Raw genomic sequence first — 16,568 nt, forward strand, 5'->3', positions numbered from 1 at the left:
TCTCACGCCGGTCGGCTTACAGCAGAGCCCTGGAGATGGTCTGATCTGGTCTGGCACGGTGACCTGACCAGTATGGAGAAGTCCTAGACAGAGCCCTGGAGATGGTCTGATCTGGTCTGACATGGTGACCTGACCAGAAAGGAGAAGTCCTAGATAGAGCCTGGAGATGAACTGATCTGGTCTGGCATGGTGACCTGACCAGAAAGGAGAAGTCCTAGACAGAGCCTGGAGATGGTCTGATCTGGTCTGACATGGTGACCTGACCAGAAAGGAGAAGTCCGAGACAGAGCCTGGAGATGGTCTGAACTGGTCTGGCATGGTGACCTGACCAGAAAGGAGAAGTCCTAGACAGAACCTGGAGATGGTCTGAACTGGTCTGGCATGGTGACCTGACCAGAAAGGAGAAGTCCTAGACAGAGCCTGGAGATGGTCTGAACTGGTCTGGCATGGTGACCTGACCAGAAAGGAGAAGTCCTAGACAGAGCCTGGAGATGGTCTTATCTGGTCTGACATGGTGACCTGACCAGAAAGGAGAAGTCCTAGACAGAACCTGGAGATGGTCTGAACTGGTCTGGCATGGTGACCTGACCAGAAAGGAGAAGTCCGAGACAGAGCCTGGAGATGGTCCTCAACCATCACATTGCCGCAGGCATTGTCTCAAATACTTTGATATTAGCTCAAGAGCATCTCGTGGCCAATTAGCCAAGGCCCTGAACAACTTGGAATGAAACCCTTAAACTCGTCATAAAATGGTAATATAGACAGCATTGTAGACTGCTGAGGGACAACAGACTGCTGCTGGGGTAGAATTGTATTGGAGTGAAGCTAGTTAGTTACTACCTGCTCCTCCGTGCCTGGGCAAAATAAATTCTCTGTAGGTGGCTGATGCAGAATGAGCATCTTGCCTTGAGGAGGGAGGTCTGGCCCGGGCCAGCACGGCGCCTAAGCTCTGCTCAGAACTCCGGATCTGCTAGGAACACGCTCAACTCTCATTTGTCATGAAAATGTCTGGAGAATGTGACAGCTTATTAAGAGAGCAGATGCACTGGGGAGGGAGGCAGAGAGAAGGCGAGAGAGAAGGATAAAGAGAGAGCGAATGAGAGAGAGGGTGGAGAGAGAGAGAGGAGAAAGAGAGAGAGAGGAGAAAAAGAGAGAGAGGAGAAAGAGAGAGAGAGGAGAAAGAGAGAGAGAGAGGAGAGAGAGAGAGAGGAGAGAGAGAGAAAGAGAGAGAGAGAAAGAGAGGAGAAAAAGAGAGAGAGGAGAGAGAGGAGAAAGAGAGAGAGAGGAGAGAGAGAGGAGAGAGAGAGAAAGAGAGGGGAGAGAGAGAGAGGAGAGAGGAGAGGGAGAGAGGAGAGAGGAGAGGGAGAGAGGAGAGGGAGAGAAAGAGAGTGAGAGAGAGAGAGAGTGAGAGAGAGAGAGAGAGAGAGAGAGAGAGAGGAGAAAAAGAGAGAGAGGAGAGAGAGAGGAGAGAGAGAAAGAGAGGGGAGAGAGAGGGAGAAGGAGAAAGAGAGAGAGGAGAGAGAGAGAGAGGAGAAAGAGCGAGAGAGAGGAGAAAGAGAGAGAGAGAGAGGAGAGAGAGAGAGGAGAGAGAGAGGAGAGAGAGAGAGAGAGAAGAAGAAAGAGAGAGAGAAGGAGAAAGAAGAGAAAGAGAGAGATACCTGCAAGAAACCTGGTTTCGAGGAGACGGACCCACTCTTTGCCCTCTAGGTTACAGAGAGCTGGTAGTCCCATCCACCAAACTACCAGGTGTGAAACAGGGAAGGGACTCAGGGGGTATGCTAATGTGGTTTCGAGCAGACCTAACTCACTCCATTAAATTAAACAAAACAGGAACATTTTACATTTGGCTAGAAATTCAAAAGGAAATTATCTTAACAGAGAAAAATGTCCTCCTGTGTGCTACCGATATCGACCCACTAGAATCCCCATACTTTAATGAAGACATCTTCTCCATCCTGGAGGGGAATATCAATCATTTCCAGGCCAAGGGACATGTACGAGTCTGTGGTGACCTACATGCCAGAACCGGACAAGAACCTGACACCCTCAGCACACAGGGGGACAAACACCTGCCTGCAGGTGACAGCATTCTCTCCCCCATATGCCCCCCTAGGCACAACTATGACAACATAACCAACAAAAACAGGTCACAACTCCTGCAGCTCTATCGCATGCTGGGTATGTACATAGTCAATGGTAGGCTTCGAGGGGCCTCTTATGGTAGGTATACCTATAGCTCATCTCTTGGCAGTAGTACTGTAGACTATATCACTGACCTCACCCCAGAGTCTCTTAGAGCATTCACAGTCAGCCCACTGACACCCCTATCAGACCACAGCAAAATCACAGTCTACTTGAACAGAGCAATACTCAACCATGAGGCATCAAAGCCAAAGGAAATGAGTAACATTAAGAAATACTATAGATGGAAGGAATGCAGTTTGGAAACCTACCAAAAAACAATTAGGCAACAAATTCAATCCCTTTTAGACAATTTCCTGGGTAAAACGTTCCACTGTAATCGTGAAGGTGTGAACTTGGCAGTAGAAAATCTTAACAGTATATTTGACCTCAGCTTCCCTATCAAATCTAAAAATCTCAAATAGAAAACCGAAGAAAATGAACAACAATGACAAATGGTTTGATGAAAAATGCAAAAATCGAAGAAAGAAAAAACATAGAGACCCGGAAAACCTGAGTCTACGCCTTCACTATGGTGAATCACTAAAACAATACAGAAATACACTACAGAAAAAGTATGAACAGCATGTCAGAAATCAGCTCAATGTAATTGAAGAATCCATAGAATCTAACCACTTCTGGGAAAATTGGAAAACACTAAACAAACAACAAAAATAATTATCTATCCAAAATGGAGATGTATAAACCACTTCTCCAATCTTTTTGGCTCTATAACAAAGAACAAACAGCAAAAACATATACATGACCAAATACATATCTTAGAATCAACTATGAAAGACAACCAGAACCCACTGAATTCTCCAATTACCTTAAATGAGCTACAGGACAAAATACAAATCCTCCAACCCAAAAAGGCATGTGGTGTTGATGGTATACGACATTAAATGATCAAATATACAGACAACAAATTCCAATTGGCTATACTAAAACTCTAACGTCATCCTTAGCTCTGGCATCTTCCCAAATCTTTGGAACCATGGACGGATCACCCCAATCCACAAAAGTGGAGACAAATTTGACCCCAATAACTACCGTGGGATATGCGTCAACAGCAACCTTGGGAAAATACTCTGCATTATCATTAACAGCAGACTCATACATTTCCTCAGTGAAAACAAGGTACTGAGCAAATGTAAAATTGGCTTTTTACCAAATTACCATGCGACAGGCCACGTATTCACCCTGCACACCCTAATTGACAAACAAACAAACCAAAACAAAGGCAAAGTATTCTCATGCTTTGTTGATTTCAAAAAAGCCTTCGACTCAATATGGCATGAGGGTCTGCTATACAAATTGATGGAAAGTGGTGTTGGGGGGAAAACACATGACACTATAAAATTTACACAAACAACAAGTATGAGGTTAAAATATGCAAAAAAACAAATTTCTTCCCACAGGGGCGTGGGGTGAGACGGGTATGCAGCTCCACCCTCTCCAACATATATGTCAACGAATTGGCGAGGGCACTAGAAAAGTCTGCAGCACCCGGCCTCACCCCACTAGAATCTGAAGTCAAATGTCTACTGTTTTCTGATTATCTGGTGCTTCTGTCCTCAACCAAGGAGGGCCTACAGCAGCACCTAGATCTCCTGCACAGATTCTGCCAGACCTGCACGACCACTCCCACCTAAGGAAGCAGACAGTAGGGATGTTTGCCAAGTCTCTAAAGGATGTGGCACTTGGTAGACAAACACCCCATGCCGCACTGGACAGAGGACCACCCAGAGACCCCTACCAGACCACTGCACCACCAAGGAGCCCCAGGCCCATTCAACAGACCCAGCGCACCCCACAGGCCCCACCGACCACTTCCATCGGCTAAGTCAGACAGGACCGGGCCCAGCCTACGACCCCACACCAGACCACCACCCCTACCAGACCAGAGAGGAAGCCCCACGGCGCACGCACACACACACACACACACACACACACACACACACAGACACATTGTACTAGAATTTACTTGTTCAATGAATAGGAATATGTATATATTTAACAGAGAAAGTGTTAGCTGTTATCCTGTTTATCTCACTCTTAACAACTTATTAGTTAGTAGTTACTGTATTTCTTACTGCTATTCTTTTTTTGCAACATGAAATCACTATCAGTTAGCATGTGGAACATTCAGGGCCTAAACTCATCAACCTTTGGACTGAAGAGTTTAGCACTGGAGTTCAACAAAAACCTTAAAGATGTTGACGTCATCATTCTGCAGGAGACATGGTGTAAGGCTGACGTTGTCACTCACTCTCCCACAGGCTACAGAGAGGTAATTGTGCCATCACAAAAACACAGCTCTGTCAAGAGGTAGAGACTCTGGAGGACTGATCATTTGGTACAAATCCAAATTACAACATCTAATTGATCCCCTCAAATTGGCAAATATCACATTTGGTTAAAACTGGAAAAAAAAACTTGTACTGACAGAAAAATATGTGTTCCTTTGTGCAATATATATCCCCCCTCAGAATTCCCATACTACTCAGAGGAGATCTCCTCCCCTCAGAATCCCCATATTACTCAGAGGAGATCTTCCCCACCCTTGAGGAAGAGACGTGCCATTTCCAGGCCCAGGAAAATGTGCTCATCTGTGGGGACACAAATGCGCCCACAGGAACACTATCTGATCTAACGAGCAGACGAGGGGACAGCTTTAGTGTTTCTAACTGTCTTAATCTCCCCCATAGAAACAACAGTGACAGACCACATGAGGGGACAGCTTTAGTGTTTCTAACTGTCTTAATCTCCCCTATAGAAACAACATTGACAGCACCGTCAACAAAAACGGCAGCTCTGTGGAATCCTGGATCTGTACTTTGTCAATGGTAGGTTACGGGGGGACTCTTTGGGGAGATTTGCCTACTGCTCAACTCTTGGCCACAGTACAGTATGATCACAGACATTGACCCTTTCTCTCTCAGCTCATTCACTGTCAAGCCACTAACACCTCTGTCTGATCACAGCCAAATTACCTTGTTCCTCAAAAGAACAGACATGGAAACAACCACACATTCACAGCCCAGTAAGTTGTACAACATCAGACATTCATACAGATGGACCCAAAACAGCACAGAAGAATACCAGAAAGCAACCAGTAACCAAAATATCCAAACACTCTTAGATAACTTTCTGGATACCACATTCACTCACAGTAAAGAAGGCATCAATCTGGCAGTACAAAACATCAACTATATATTCAGGCAAACGGCAAAAGAAGCACAATTGAAATTGATAAAAAACAAAACAAAAAAAGATCACAGATGACAACTGGTTTGATGCAGATTGTAAAATTATAAGGAAAAAAACTTAGAACACTATCCAACCAAAAGCACAGAGACCCAAATAATGGTGAATTACACCTTCATTACTGTGAGGCTTTAAAACTCTATAAACGTACACTCAGAACCAAACAAGCACAGTACAACAGCAAGCAGCTGACACTAATTGAGGAGTCCATAAACACACACAACAATGTAAAAAATCTAAACAAGAGGAATTAGCAATACAAAATGGTGACATATGGACAACCCATTTTAAAACACTCTACAACACCGTTCAAATTGACACAAACGCAGAACAACGTCAAATTCATGAGAAATTGAATGGATTAGAAAAAGCTATAAAGGACAATCAACATCCACTGGACTCCCCAATTACTGACCAGGAGCTCTATTAGAAACTTCAGGCTCTCAAATTTAAAAAGGCATGCGGACCTGATGGCATCCTAAATGAGATGCTCAAACTCACTAGTGCAACATTTCAATTGGCTATATTAAAACTGTTTAATTTGATCCTGAGTGTAGGTTATTTCCCTGACATCTGGAATCAAGGAGTCATAACCCCAATCTTTAAGAACTGAGACAAATTTGACCCTAACAATTACAGAGGCATTTGTGTGAACAGTAACCTGGGGAAGGTTTTCTGTAGTATTATAAATGTAAGACTTCTAAACTTCCTTAACAAGCACAATGTCTTGAGTAAAAGCCAAATTGGATTTATACCAAAACATCGCACAACTGATCATATTTACACCCTACACACCCTGATAGATAAACACGTCCACCAAAATAATACCAAAATATACGCTTCCTTTATCGACTTCCAAAAAGCATTTGATTCTATTTGGCATACAGGACTGTTCTACAAAGTTACTGAAAGTGGTGTAGGGGGTAAAATATGACATAATTAAATCAATGTATACTGGAAAAACATGTTGGTAAAAACAATTGGTAAGAAAAAAACAGAATTCTTTAACCAGGGGCGGGGCCTTCGCCAGGGTTGCAATCTGAGCCCTGCACTCTTCAATATTTACATTAACGAATTGGCCACTATTCTAGAAAAATGGCAGTGAATGAGCTGAGAGAGAAAGCACGCAGGGCATTCTACGCCATTAAAAAGCTAATAGCTATTAAAAATTGGCTAAAACTAATTGAATATGTCATTGAACCAATTGCACTTTATGGCAGCGAGGTGTGGGGTCCACTTGCAAAACAAGATTTCATCAAATGGGACAAACACCCCATTGAAACCCTGCATGCAGAGTTCTGTAAGATTATCTTACATGTCTAACGGAAAACTACAAACAATGAATGCAGGGCAGAATTAGGCCAATATCCACTAATAATGAAAACTCAAAAAAGAGCAATTAAGTTTTGGAAACATCTAAAATACAGTGACCCCCACTCATTTCATTACCAAGCCCTGCAATGCCAAGAGCTGAGCAAAGAAAATAGTCCCCTCATCCAGCTGGTCCTGAGTTCCCAAACCTGTTCTACTAACACACTGAAGACTCAGGACCAGAACATCCAATCAATCAAGATAAACCAAATTACAACACAGTCAAAACAAAACTACATTGCTTATTGGGAAACACAAGCACAAAGCAAAATGCAGTGCTATCTGGCCCTATATTTGACCATGGTTACTGATCAAAACCTTAGAAAAACCTTGACAAAGTACAGGCTCAGTGAGCACAGCCTTGCCATTGAGAAGGGTAGACACAGGAAAATCTGGCTCCCTGTAGAGGAAAGGCTGTGCAACCACTGCACAACAGCAGAACCTGAGGCGGAGCTGCATTTCCTGACAAAATTTCAAAAATATAAAACACTTAGAGTGTCATTTTCCCAAATTTGAAACCCTTATTCAAGGTTTCATAGACCTCTCTGATGAGAGTAGGCTACCCGTCCTGTTGGGGGAGGACGCAGAGAGCTGTGGGTTGGCAGCACACTACATTGCTGCCTGCCATAAGTTGAGGGACAGTGTCTGACAGACCAATCAACCCGCACATGTACTCTACTGTATGCTTATTGTTATTGTTGAATGTATGGTTATTTTGACCCTTGGTTATTGTTGTTACTGTTGTCCCGTTGACAACTTTGATTCTCATTTTTATTTATTTTTATATTGTAAATATCCAAAATAGGCTTTGGCAAATTGTACATTGTTACGTCATGCCAATAAAGCAAATTGAATTGAATTAAAGAGAGAGAGGGATAGAGCGAGAGGGAGAGAGAGAGAGGGGTAGCGAGAGGGAGGGATAGAGAGAGACGGAGAGAGAGAAAGAGAGAGAGGGAGAGAGAGAGAAAGGGAGAGGTAGTGAGAGGGAGGGATAGCGAGAGAGAGTCACTTTTGTTTATCCATTTTACTTGCTTTGGCAAAGTAAACATATGTTTCCCATGCCAATAAAGCCCCTTGAATTGAATTGAAGAGGTCCATCCTGCCGTGACAGCCATATCATTAAGTTAGCTAGAGGATAGAATTCCTTATGCAGCTAGGAAAGTGAAAGGGAGCAGTGTTGGCAACTGGGTAAGAGGACCCCACAGAAGACCCTGTTTATTCTGCATGAGGAGACAGTGTAGGAACATGCACACACACCTAACCAAGTTCCTAAAGAAATACAGACAGCCAATGAGTCAAACACCTTCACTACAGTACTTGGTTTCCATTTCCATTTTTAATTTCCAATATCCCGTTTCATGACATGTAAAATAAAAACACTGCAGAGATTTACTGCACGTGGCATTTATTAAGCTAATTCAAATGATTTATAGAGGCTATTGGGTTGTAAAAAAATATAGTAGCCTAGAGAATGCTGAGGACAAAATGATGGATAAACTTCAAACATCTTCAGAGTGGGGGTGGTAGGAACTGGGAAGCAGTGTTTTAGTTCCAGGTCAGAGGTTAGGGGATATAACGGTGGTGTATTCCAACAGAACAGGGTTCATGCTATAAACACACTTCACTACAGCAGTTCTCGACCTGGAGAAGTGGACTGCCAAATCACACCTAACAGACAACAAGTTGAAGATGGTAAATCCATGTCTTCTCCACCTCCAAACCACTAGTAGGCTGGGAATTATTTAGTTTCCAACCCATGTTATGTTCAATAGGCCATGCGTCTGTACTCTGTGGCTGGGGGGAGTTTTTCGACTCGCTCTACTTTTACTCTACTGTCCCTATCACAACCCCACAAGTCCATTTCAATTTTGGCCCTGTCCACCGCCTGTCTGCCTCTTGTCCGTAACCAGCGTGTTTGTGTACATTGAACATGATCTTTCAAACGTCACGCTGCTTTCGTCCATTAAACAGTAATGACAATATTTGGACGGCAGCCTAAGCACCGGAGTATAACGTTTCTGTGAGGACAGGGGATTTAGTTTGGATACAGTAGGGCATTTTTAACCAGAAATAATGATCCAGGCTTGTGTCAACAAGTAGGCTATAGGCCTATAAACCCTAAAGAGCAACGAGGTCAATTCAACCACTTTAGCTTTCTACAGTTGCTAATGTCTGTCAACGTACAATAAGCACATTGTGTAAATGGGTATTAACATCTACAGTTGAAGTCGGAAGTTTACATACACTTAGGTTGGAGTCAGTAAAACTCGTTTTTCACTCCACAAATTTCTTGCTAACAAACTATAGTTTTGGCAAGTCGGTTAAGACATCTACTTTTTGCATGACACAGATTATTTCACTTATAATTCACTGTATCACAATTCCAGTGAGTCAGAAGTTTACATACACTAAATTGACTGTGCCTTTAAAATGTCAGAAAATTATGTAATGGCTTTAGAAGCTTCTGATAGGCTAATTGACATCATTTGAGTCAATTGGAGGTGTACCTGTAGATGTATTTCAAGGCCTACCTTCAAACTCAGTGCCTCTTTGCTTGACATCATGGGAAAATCAAAATAAATCAGCTAAGACCTCAGAAAAAAAATTGTAGACCTCCATAAGTCTGGCTCATCCTTGGGAGCAATTTCCAAATGCCTGAAGGTACCATGTTCATCTGTACAAACAATAATACGCAAGTATAAACACCATGCCTCCACGCAGCCGTCATACCGCTCAGGAAGGAGACGCGTTCTGTCTCCTAGAGATGAACGTACTTTGGTGCGAAAAGTGCAACTGAATCCCAGAACAACAGAAAAGGACCTTGTGAAGATGCTGAAGGAAACAGGTACAAAAGTATCTATATCCACAGTAAAACGAGCCCTGACCTCACTACTATAGGAAATCTTGAAGCAACATCTCAAGACATCAGTCAGGAAGTTAAAGCTTGGTCCCAAATGGGTCTTCCAAATGGACAATGACCCCCAAGCATACTTCCAAAGTTGTGGCAAAATGGCTTAAGAACAACAAAGTCAAGGTATTGGAGTGGCCATCACAAAGCCCTGACCTCAATCCTATAGAACATTTGTGGGCAGAACTGAAAAAGCGTGTGTGAGCAAGGAGGCCTACAAACCTGACTCAGTTACACCAGCTCTGTCAGGAGGAATGGGCCAAAATTCACCCAACGTATTGTGGGAAGCTTGTGGAAGGCTACCTGAAACATTTGACCCAAGTTAAACAATTTAAAGGCAATGCTACCAAATTCTAATTGAGTGTATGTAAACTTCTGACCCACTGGGAATGTGATGAAAGAAATAAAAGCTGATATAATTAATTCTCTCGACTATTATTCAGAAATTTCCCATTCTTAAAATAAAGTGGTGATCCTAATTGACCTAAAACATGGAATTTTTTACTTGAATTAAATGTCAGGAATTGTAAAAAACTGAGTTTAAATGCATTTGGCTAAGGTGTATGTAAACTTCCGACTTCAACTGTATATGGTGCATACAATGAGAACTGGTGCAGGCACGTGAGAGGACAGCTAACACAAGGGTCCTGTTTCCCAGAGAACAGGGTCTGCGTCCCAAATGGCACCCTATTTCGGACACAATTGCACCCCATTCCCCTGTATGTCAAAAAAAGTGCATTATAAAGGGAATAGGGTGCCATTTGGGATGCAGACAGAGGCTAATCTTCCCACCGTGCCCCTCAGGTGTTTTCTAAGCTTCCCGAGAGGAGGTTCCGTTCCCCCAAAATAATAAACGGGGGGTTCAGCGGCCACCGAGCCCAGGGACGTGTCAACCGCAGGCAGCACGAGCCGATCTCTCAGGTGGCATAGGCTTACAGACCGAGCCCAGGGACGTGTGTCAACCGCAGGCAGCACGAGCCGATCTCTCAGGTGGTATAGGCTTACAAGCCCAGAGCCCAGAGACCAGACAGTCTGAGATAGGGTGGAGGCAGATAGGGAACATTGGAGAGGGCAGTCTACGGCTGCTAATCCCTTGGTCTTCCTACACGTTGTCCTGAACGTCACTCCTCAGAAACATTCATACAGCCCACATTGTGTGTAGCATATATCATGGTGTGTTTTAAGACTAGGACTGCAGTCTAAGAATGTGTTTGACCATCTGGGCTATACTATATTAAGAGGCTAATAAAATTCCAGTTCAAATGAGACCATGTACGCAATGACCACAAACTAGTCAAATCCACCAAAGACTTCACCTAAAACTAATGTAAAGCACCTTTCCATGTCACATTAAAGCAGTGCAGCATTTGAAGTACAGACAGCTACAATCACTTCAAAAGCTCCAAGTATAACAGGGTGGGAGGAGACCGAGGGGACACATCCCAAATTGCACTCTTTTCCCCATATAGTGCACTAGTTTTGACTAGAGCCATATCGCCCTGGTCAAAAATAGTGCAGTTAATAGGGAATAGGGTGGAAGTTGGGACGCAGCCTAATTTGCCTGCCAAGCCCAGCATATTAGCATCTAACTATACCAGAATGAAAGGGAAAAGTGACCGACCACAAATGAAGCTGCTCAGGGCTAACGCTGAAGGCCTGCTGACAGAAAGTTGGTCTCCAACCGCCCTGCACCTGATTCAGGTGGAAATTGAACGTTGTATTATATTTCCTGTGGCTTTTTGTGGTACGAGGTACTTGGCGACGGAACAGTAGAAAGGGAGGAATTTATAGAAAGTACACTTGAGTAACTAATTTAATTTGAAGAGTCTGTTTTAGTTGGGATACGTACGCCGGGCGGTTCCATAAACAGGCTCTACTTTCTGTCATGCAGCTGGGGACGTTGTCGTGTCGATGAAAAGCCTGCAAAGTAGTGCACTGTGCAGGGACTCTGGATCTGTCCCAAATGGCACCCTATGGGTCCTGGTCTAAAGTAGTGCACTATATAGGGAATAGGGTGCCATTCAGGAAGTAACACCTGTGAACTCAGCCGAAAGACTATATTAGTTTTATCTTTCTCCTCTGTGACATAATCTGATTAACAGAGACACTAGGGGCCCAATTGTCTGTCTGGAAGGGCAGGTGAGGAGAGACAGAGGAGGATGACAGGAGGAGAGGAGTCTGGTTAGGGTCCACTGTACAGTAGGCCTGAATCTCCCTCTCTCTTACTCCCTTCCTCTCTCTCAGTCGCTGACACTTGTTCTACCTCCGCTAGGGATCTAGTCCTGACCAGGCATCCGATGCTCCACAATTACCCAGGTGAGGCCTGATGCTTACCATATGCCCAGGGACAGGCTGAGCTGTTTAAACTTGTCAGATTACGAGGATGTTTTCTCTGCTATTAGCCTCTTCCAATACCTCTGTTTCACAGCTCTGTGTAGTCACGGGTGGAATCTGGATCTGCAGAACGGGTAGTGAGGGTGGTGTGTGTGTAGGATGGGGTAGTAAGGTTTAAAGTAATAGTGTGTCACTGACGATAGACATGAGTTCACCTGAGCAGCACCACTGTAAGGTGAGAGGGTGAGAGGGTGAGAGGGTTCTTCCCCCCCCCCACCCCCCACCCCCACGGGAAGGAGGAAACACATTAAAAGGCCAGCCTGTCTGTCTAGAGCTGGGTTGGATCAAACAGCCCTCCTCTCTCTCTGCAATGCTGAGGATAAGAGACACTGAAAGCTCATTCAGCTCAGCTTTCCTTGAGTCGAGAGAGAGAGAAAGTGGAAAAAAGAAAATCAAACACATAAATGGTCTTGTCTTGGCGGAAGAAGAGAAGTGTGTGTCCTCTATTGTTACCCTGACTTATGGGCCTGCTTCACGGCTGTGCGGGTCGGGGCGGGGCGGGACATCATTCTTCTTTAATGAGGTATATATTACGCTACAGTAGCGATGGTGAATTAGGCCGCATTAGGCTGTAAACCTAGTGGGCATTTATAGATTGCAGCTGACGCGACCCACAGTGTGAGTGCCAGGCAGCCGGTGGCAGGACGTCAGTGACTGGTTGGCTCAGTGTCCGGATGATGGTGGTGGAATTCACATCGCTAAGTGGTGGTGCCAATTTATCACCATGACAAAGAACATTCAACTTTTCAAAAGCAACCGCCGCCGAGCCCCTCTCCCACTCACCACCCTCCTTCCAATCCTAACTGTCAGCCCTTGACAATCACACAGCTTCTTAATTGGTCGGACCTCCACGGCCCAACGTTTCATAGGGTTTTTAAGAGGGAGAGGTGGAAGGAAGGAGGACAAGAAGGAGGAGGAGTGAATGACTTCCGAGCTCTGCTTCGTTGGCTCCTCATTAGCAGACTGGCATTTCCCTAAACACAAAACACATATTCCAGTCAATTCAGGTCCAATCTAGCACCACTTGTTTGTTGAAACCGCAGCTGGCAACAGGTAGGTGAGGTTTCCTTTCTCGTCACAAACTCGCCCTGCTGGGTAACTACGGGTACTGAAAAGCCAAGGCTGCACAATTCTAACTTTTCGACAATTTCAACAGCCTGAGAAGGTATGTCACTGTGAACAGACAAAGGCTTTGTGAAGAGCTATTCAGGGTTTAATTGGAAACCAGTGAGGGAACATGAACATAACCCTTTGCCCACAGACGGACAGAGTTCCTTCCCCAGGAGAGATGTATAACAGGGATTAAGCCTGATCAGCCATGATCCACTGTGGTCAAACACTCGGTGAGGTCCTGAGGTCCAGCCACATGCCTGCCTAAATGTTATGGAAATGTAACCCACAATCATTACCATAATGACATCTGTGCCATCTGACATTACATTTTCTTTGGGCCGACACGATCTGGACTTTGAACATACACAGGCCTACCCATCATTATCTGGTGAAAAGCCTTAGTCCAAAGCCATGCATAACAAACCCAACATGAAAGGAAACCCATTCTGTTTCCTCAGTCATGTCCCAACCTCAGGTTATGTCCCAAATGGCACCCTATTCCCTATTTGGTCTGGTCAAAAGTATTGCACTATATAGGGAATAAGGTGCCACTTGGGATGAAACCATTATAATTCTGCTGGAGTTTATACACGTGGCTCAGCTCGCATTGGCACAGCACATCCTGGATCCTTCACACACACACACACACACACACACACACACAGTAATAGAGAAAACGTTTATGTAGTGAGGGGAGGGAGGTAATATGATGTCAATTCTCTCCCCCCTCCCTTCCCTTGTCTATGACACAAAGACCGCAGCCAACAGACTGATCAGAAACTGTCTGCTACTGACCAACAATTGCCTCTGATTTAAAAGCCATATTTCTTTACAGTACTTCAGAACTTCACCTATACAACTGTAAATGACATGCTAAAGATACTGTCAAACGAATAGAGGGAAATTAATAGAGGGAAGAGTGGTGTTGCTGTAGTCTGCAGACTAGACAAGGGCAGTGGGGGGGCAGACAGACAGACTACAAACTGTGGACAGCATATGGTTCACTCATTAGCACCGTCTGCCAGAGAAATAAAGATATCAAGTGTGTTCATCTCCGGCACTCTGTTTTAATAACCCTGCCGCCTGGTCCGGCCCAGAGAACCTCTTCACATAGACACATGACCCGACACGGTCCTGTCGCAACATTAAGACAGCCTTAATTAAGACAGTACAGAAGGCATGAGAGAGACAGGACTAGAACAAGAGGGAGAGAGAGAGGGAGAGAGAGAAAGGGGAAAGCGTGTGAGACAGGGAGACACTTGAAAAACAGAAAAAGTAAGAGCTTGAAAAAAGGAAATGAGCGAGAAAAGGAGGGGTGTTATGATCCTAACACGACCGTCACACACATACTTCTTTAAAGGCTTAGGAGGGGAAAATAGGAAGGGGTACAGTAGGTTTACCTTGACCAGCGAGTGGAGGCTCCTCTCTCCGAACATGTTGTGTAGAAAGGTGCTGTCGTCCTGGCTGTGGACATGGGGCTGCAGCTGGGAGGGCAGGGCACACAGCAGCTCATGCAGACCTGGAGGCACAGAGAGGGAACAGGAGGAAACAACGCAGTCAGCGCCCATCACACACAGAGACAAACATACACTGAGTATACAAAACATTAAGAACCCCTTCTCTTTCCATGACAAAGACTGACCAGCTGAAGGACAGGAGACAGGTTGACAAAGGTTTTTTAAGCTTTGAGACAATTGAGACATGGATTGCGTGTGTGCCGTTCAGAGGGTGAATGGGTAAGACAAAAGACTGACGTGTCTTTGAAAGGGGTATGGTAGCAGGTGCCAGGCGTACGGGTTTGTGTCAAGAACTGCAATGCTGCAGGGCTTTTCACGCTCAGCAGTTTCCCGTGTGTATCAAGAATGGTCCACCACCCAAAGGACATCCAGCCAACTTAACACAACTGTGGGAAGCATTGGAGTCAACATGGGTAAGCATCCCTGTAGAACGCTTCCGACACCTTGTAGAGTCCGTGCCCCAATGAATTGAGGCTGTTCTGAGAGTAAAGGGTGGGGTGTTCCTAATGGTATACTCAGTGTGTACCCACACACACACAAGTTCCCTCTGAAGTTGCCAAGGGGGAGATGAGGGAGCAAGGAAGTTCTACAGACCTCTAGGGGAGGTATCACCAACCCAGGTTAAAGTGAACGTGGGTGTTGAGCTGCACTGGTCTACTCTGGACCAGACTAAACCAGACCAGAGCAGACCAGGTCATCAGGAGGCAATAAGCCACTTCCTCTCACAGCTCGGCACTTCCTGCCTTTGTCTCAGCGCTTCCTGTTGTTCCAGGAACTCCACCGTCACCAATGTCACTCAATAAATCCCACAAATAAATCAATCTTAGTTTCTGCTGAAGTCCCAGATTTGAACTAAACATGTATACGTTTTAGAGAGAAAAATCAAGGAACAAAGGCCTTAGTGAGTGTGCTGGTTGGTCTAAGCGCTATAGTATTGAGTCGGATGAAATGGCCACAGTCTAAGACCTGCTGTCCTTGGACTAAGTGAAGACGTGTTGTATTGGGACTATATTCTGGAGAACATGTTCTGGTGGGTCTAAGTAGTGTATTAGGTCTGGTCTAGTCTCACGTTGCCATTCCTCCAAAATCAAGTCAATACTTGAAAACAATGTATTTTTAGCTAGCTGTCTGCAATAGGCCACTTTGTAGGTTAACTCAACTGAGATGTTAGGTAGGTAACTACTGTAGCTTTACATACTGTATAGTTAAGTGAATTAAATGTCATCAGCAAACGTTAGCTAACTTCCTATCAGCTAGCTATCTTGATGTAATCAAATGCATTTGTATTTAACAGCTATGGAAGAGGGTGAAATTACAGCTCCACCTGGCAGTAAAGGGAGTGTAGACAGGACAGGTCAATTTGTGGGAGGACATTATGACAAGATTCTCCAGTTCCAGTCCCTAAAGGGGGGAACTTTGAGGACAGAGAGATACAGCAACGTAATATTGAGTGCCGTCTAATTTAAGTTTAATGAAGCCTGTTTCTTCGTGATGTGTTCTGTCCTCCAATATGGAAAGCTGTGAAAACCGTTTTGCAGATGAAGAGAGATGGAATGTCCCAACAATGAATGTCCCAACAGACTAAGGGTATATCCTATATGCCATGGGTTATATTTGTAGGCCTACCTATATTAGCAAATGGTGTATACAAAAATACAGTTAAACATCACACACAAATGTATATACCTATTACAATTGGAGCAGCCCAACCCTACTGGACATATGCTGGGTGAGCAGGGTTCTGTTTCAGCCCAGCAATAACACCTGATTCAACTTAACAAACCTAATGAGTTGATAATCTAGTGTGCTATTGC

General features: G+C 44.5%; 1 protein-coding gene across 1 annotated transcript in view; it reads right to left on the reverse strand.

Annotated features, from left to right (window-relative positions):
- LOC139420415 (MAGUK p55 subfamily member 7-like) overlaps window positions 1–16,568 on the reverse strand; it is a 267,762-nt gene that overhangs the window by 141,316 nt on the left and 109,878 nt on the right. The window contains exon 4 of the mRNA XM_071170496.1: window positions 14,638–14,756. Coding sequence (XP_071026597.1) covers window positions 14,638–14,756 — 119 coding nt within the window. The remainder of the gene's footprint in view (window positions 1–14,637; window positions 14,757–16,568) is intronic.

Source organism: Oncorhynchus clarkii, chromosome 11 (genome assembly GCF_045791955.1).
Source record: "Oncorhynchus clarkii lewisi isolate Uvic-CL-2024 chromosome 11, UVic_Ocla_1.0, whole genome shotgun sequence".
Lineage (NCBI taxonomy): Eukaryota > Metazoa > Chordata > Actinopteri > Salmoniformes > Salmonidae > Oncorhynchus > Oncorhynchus clarkii.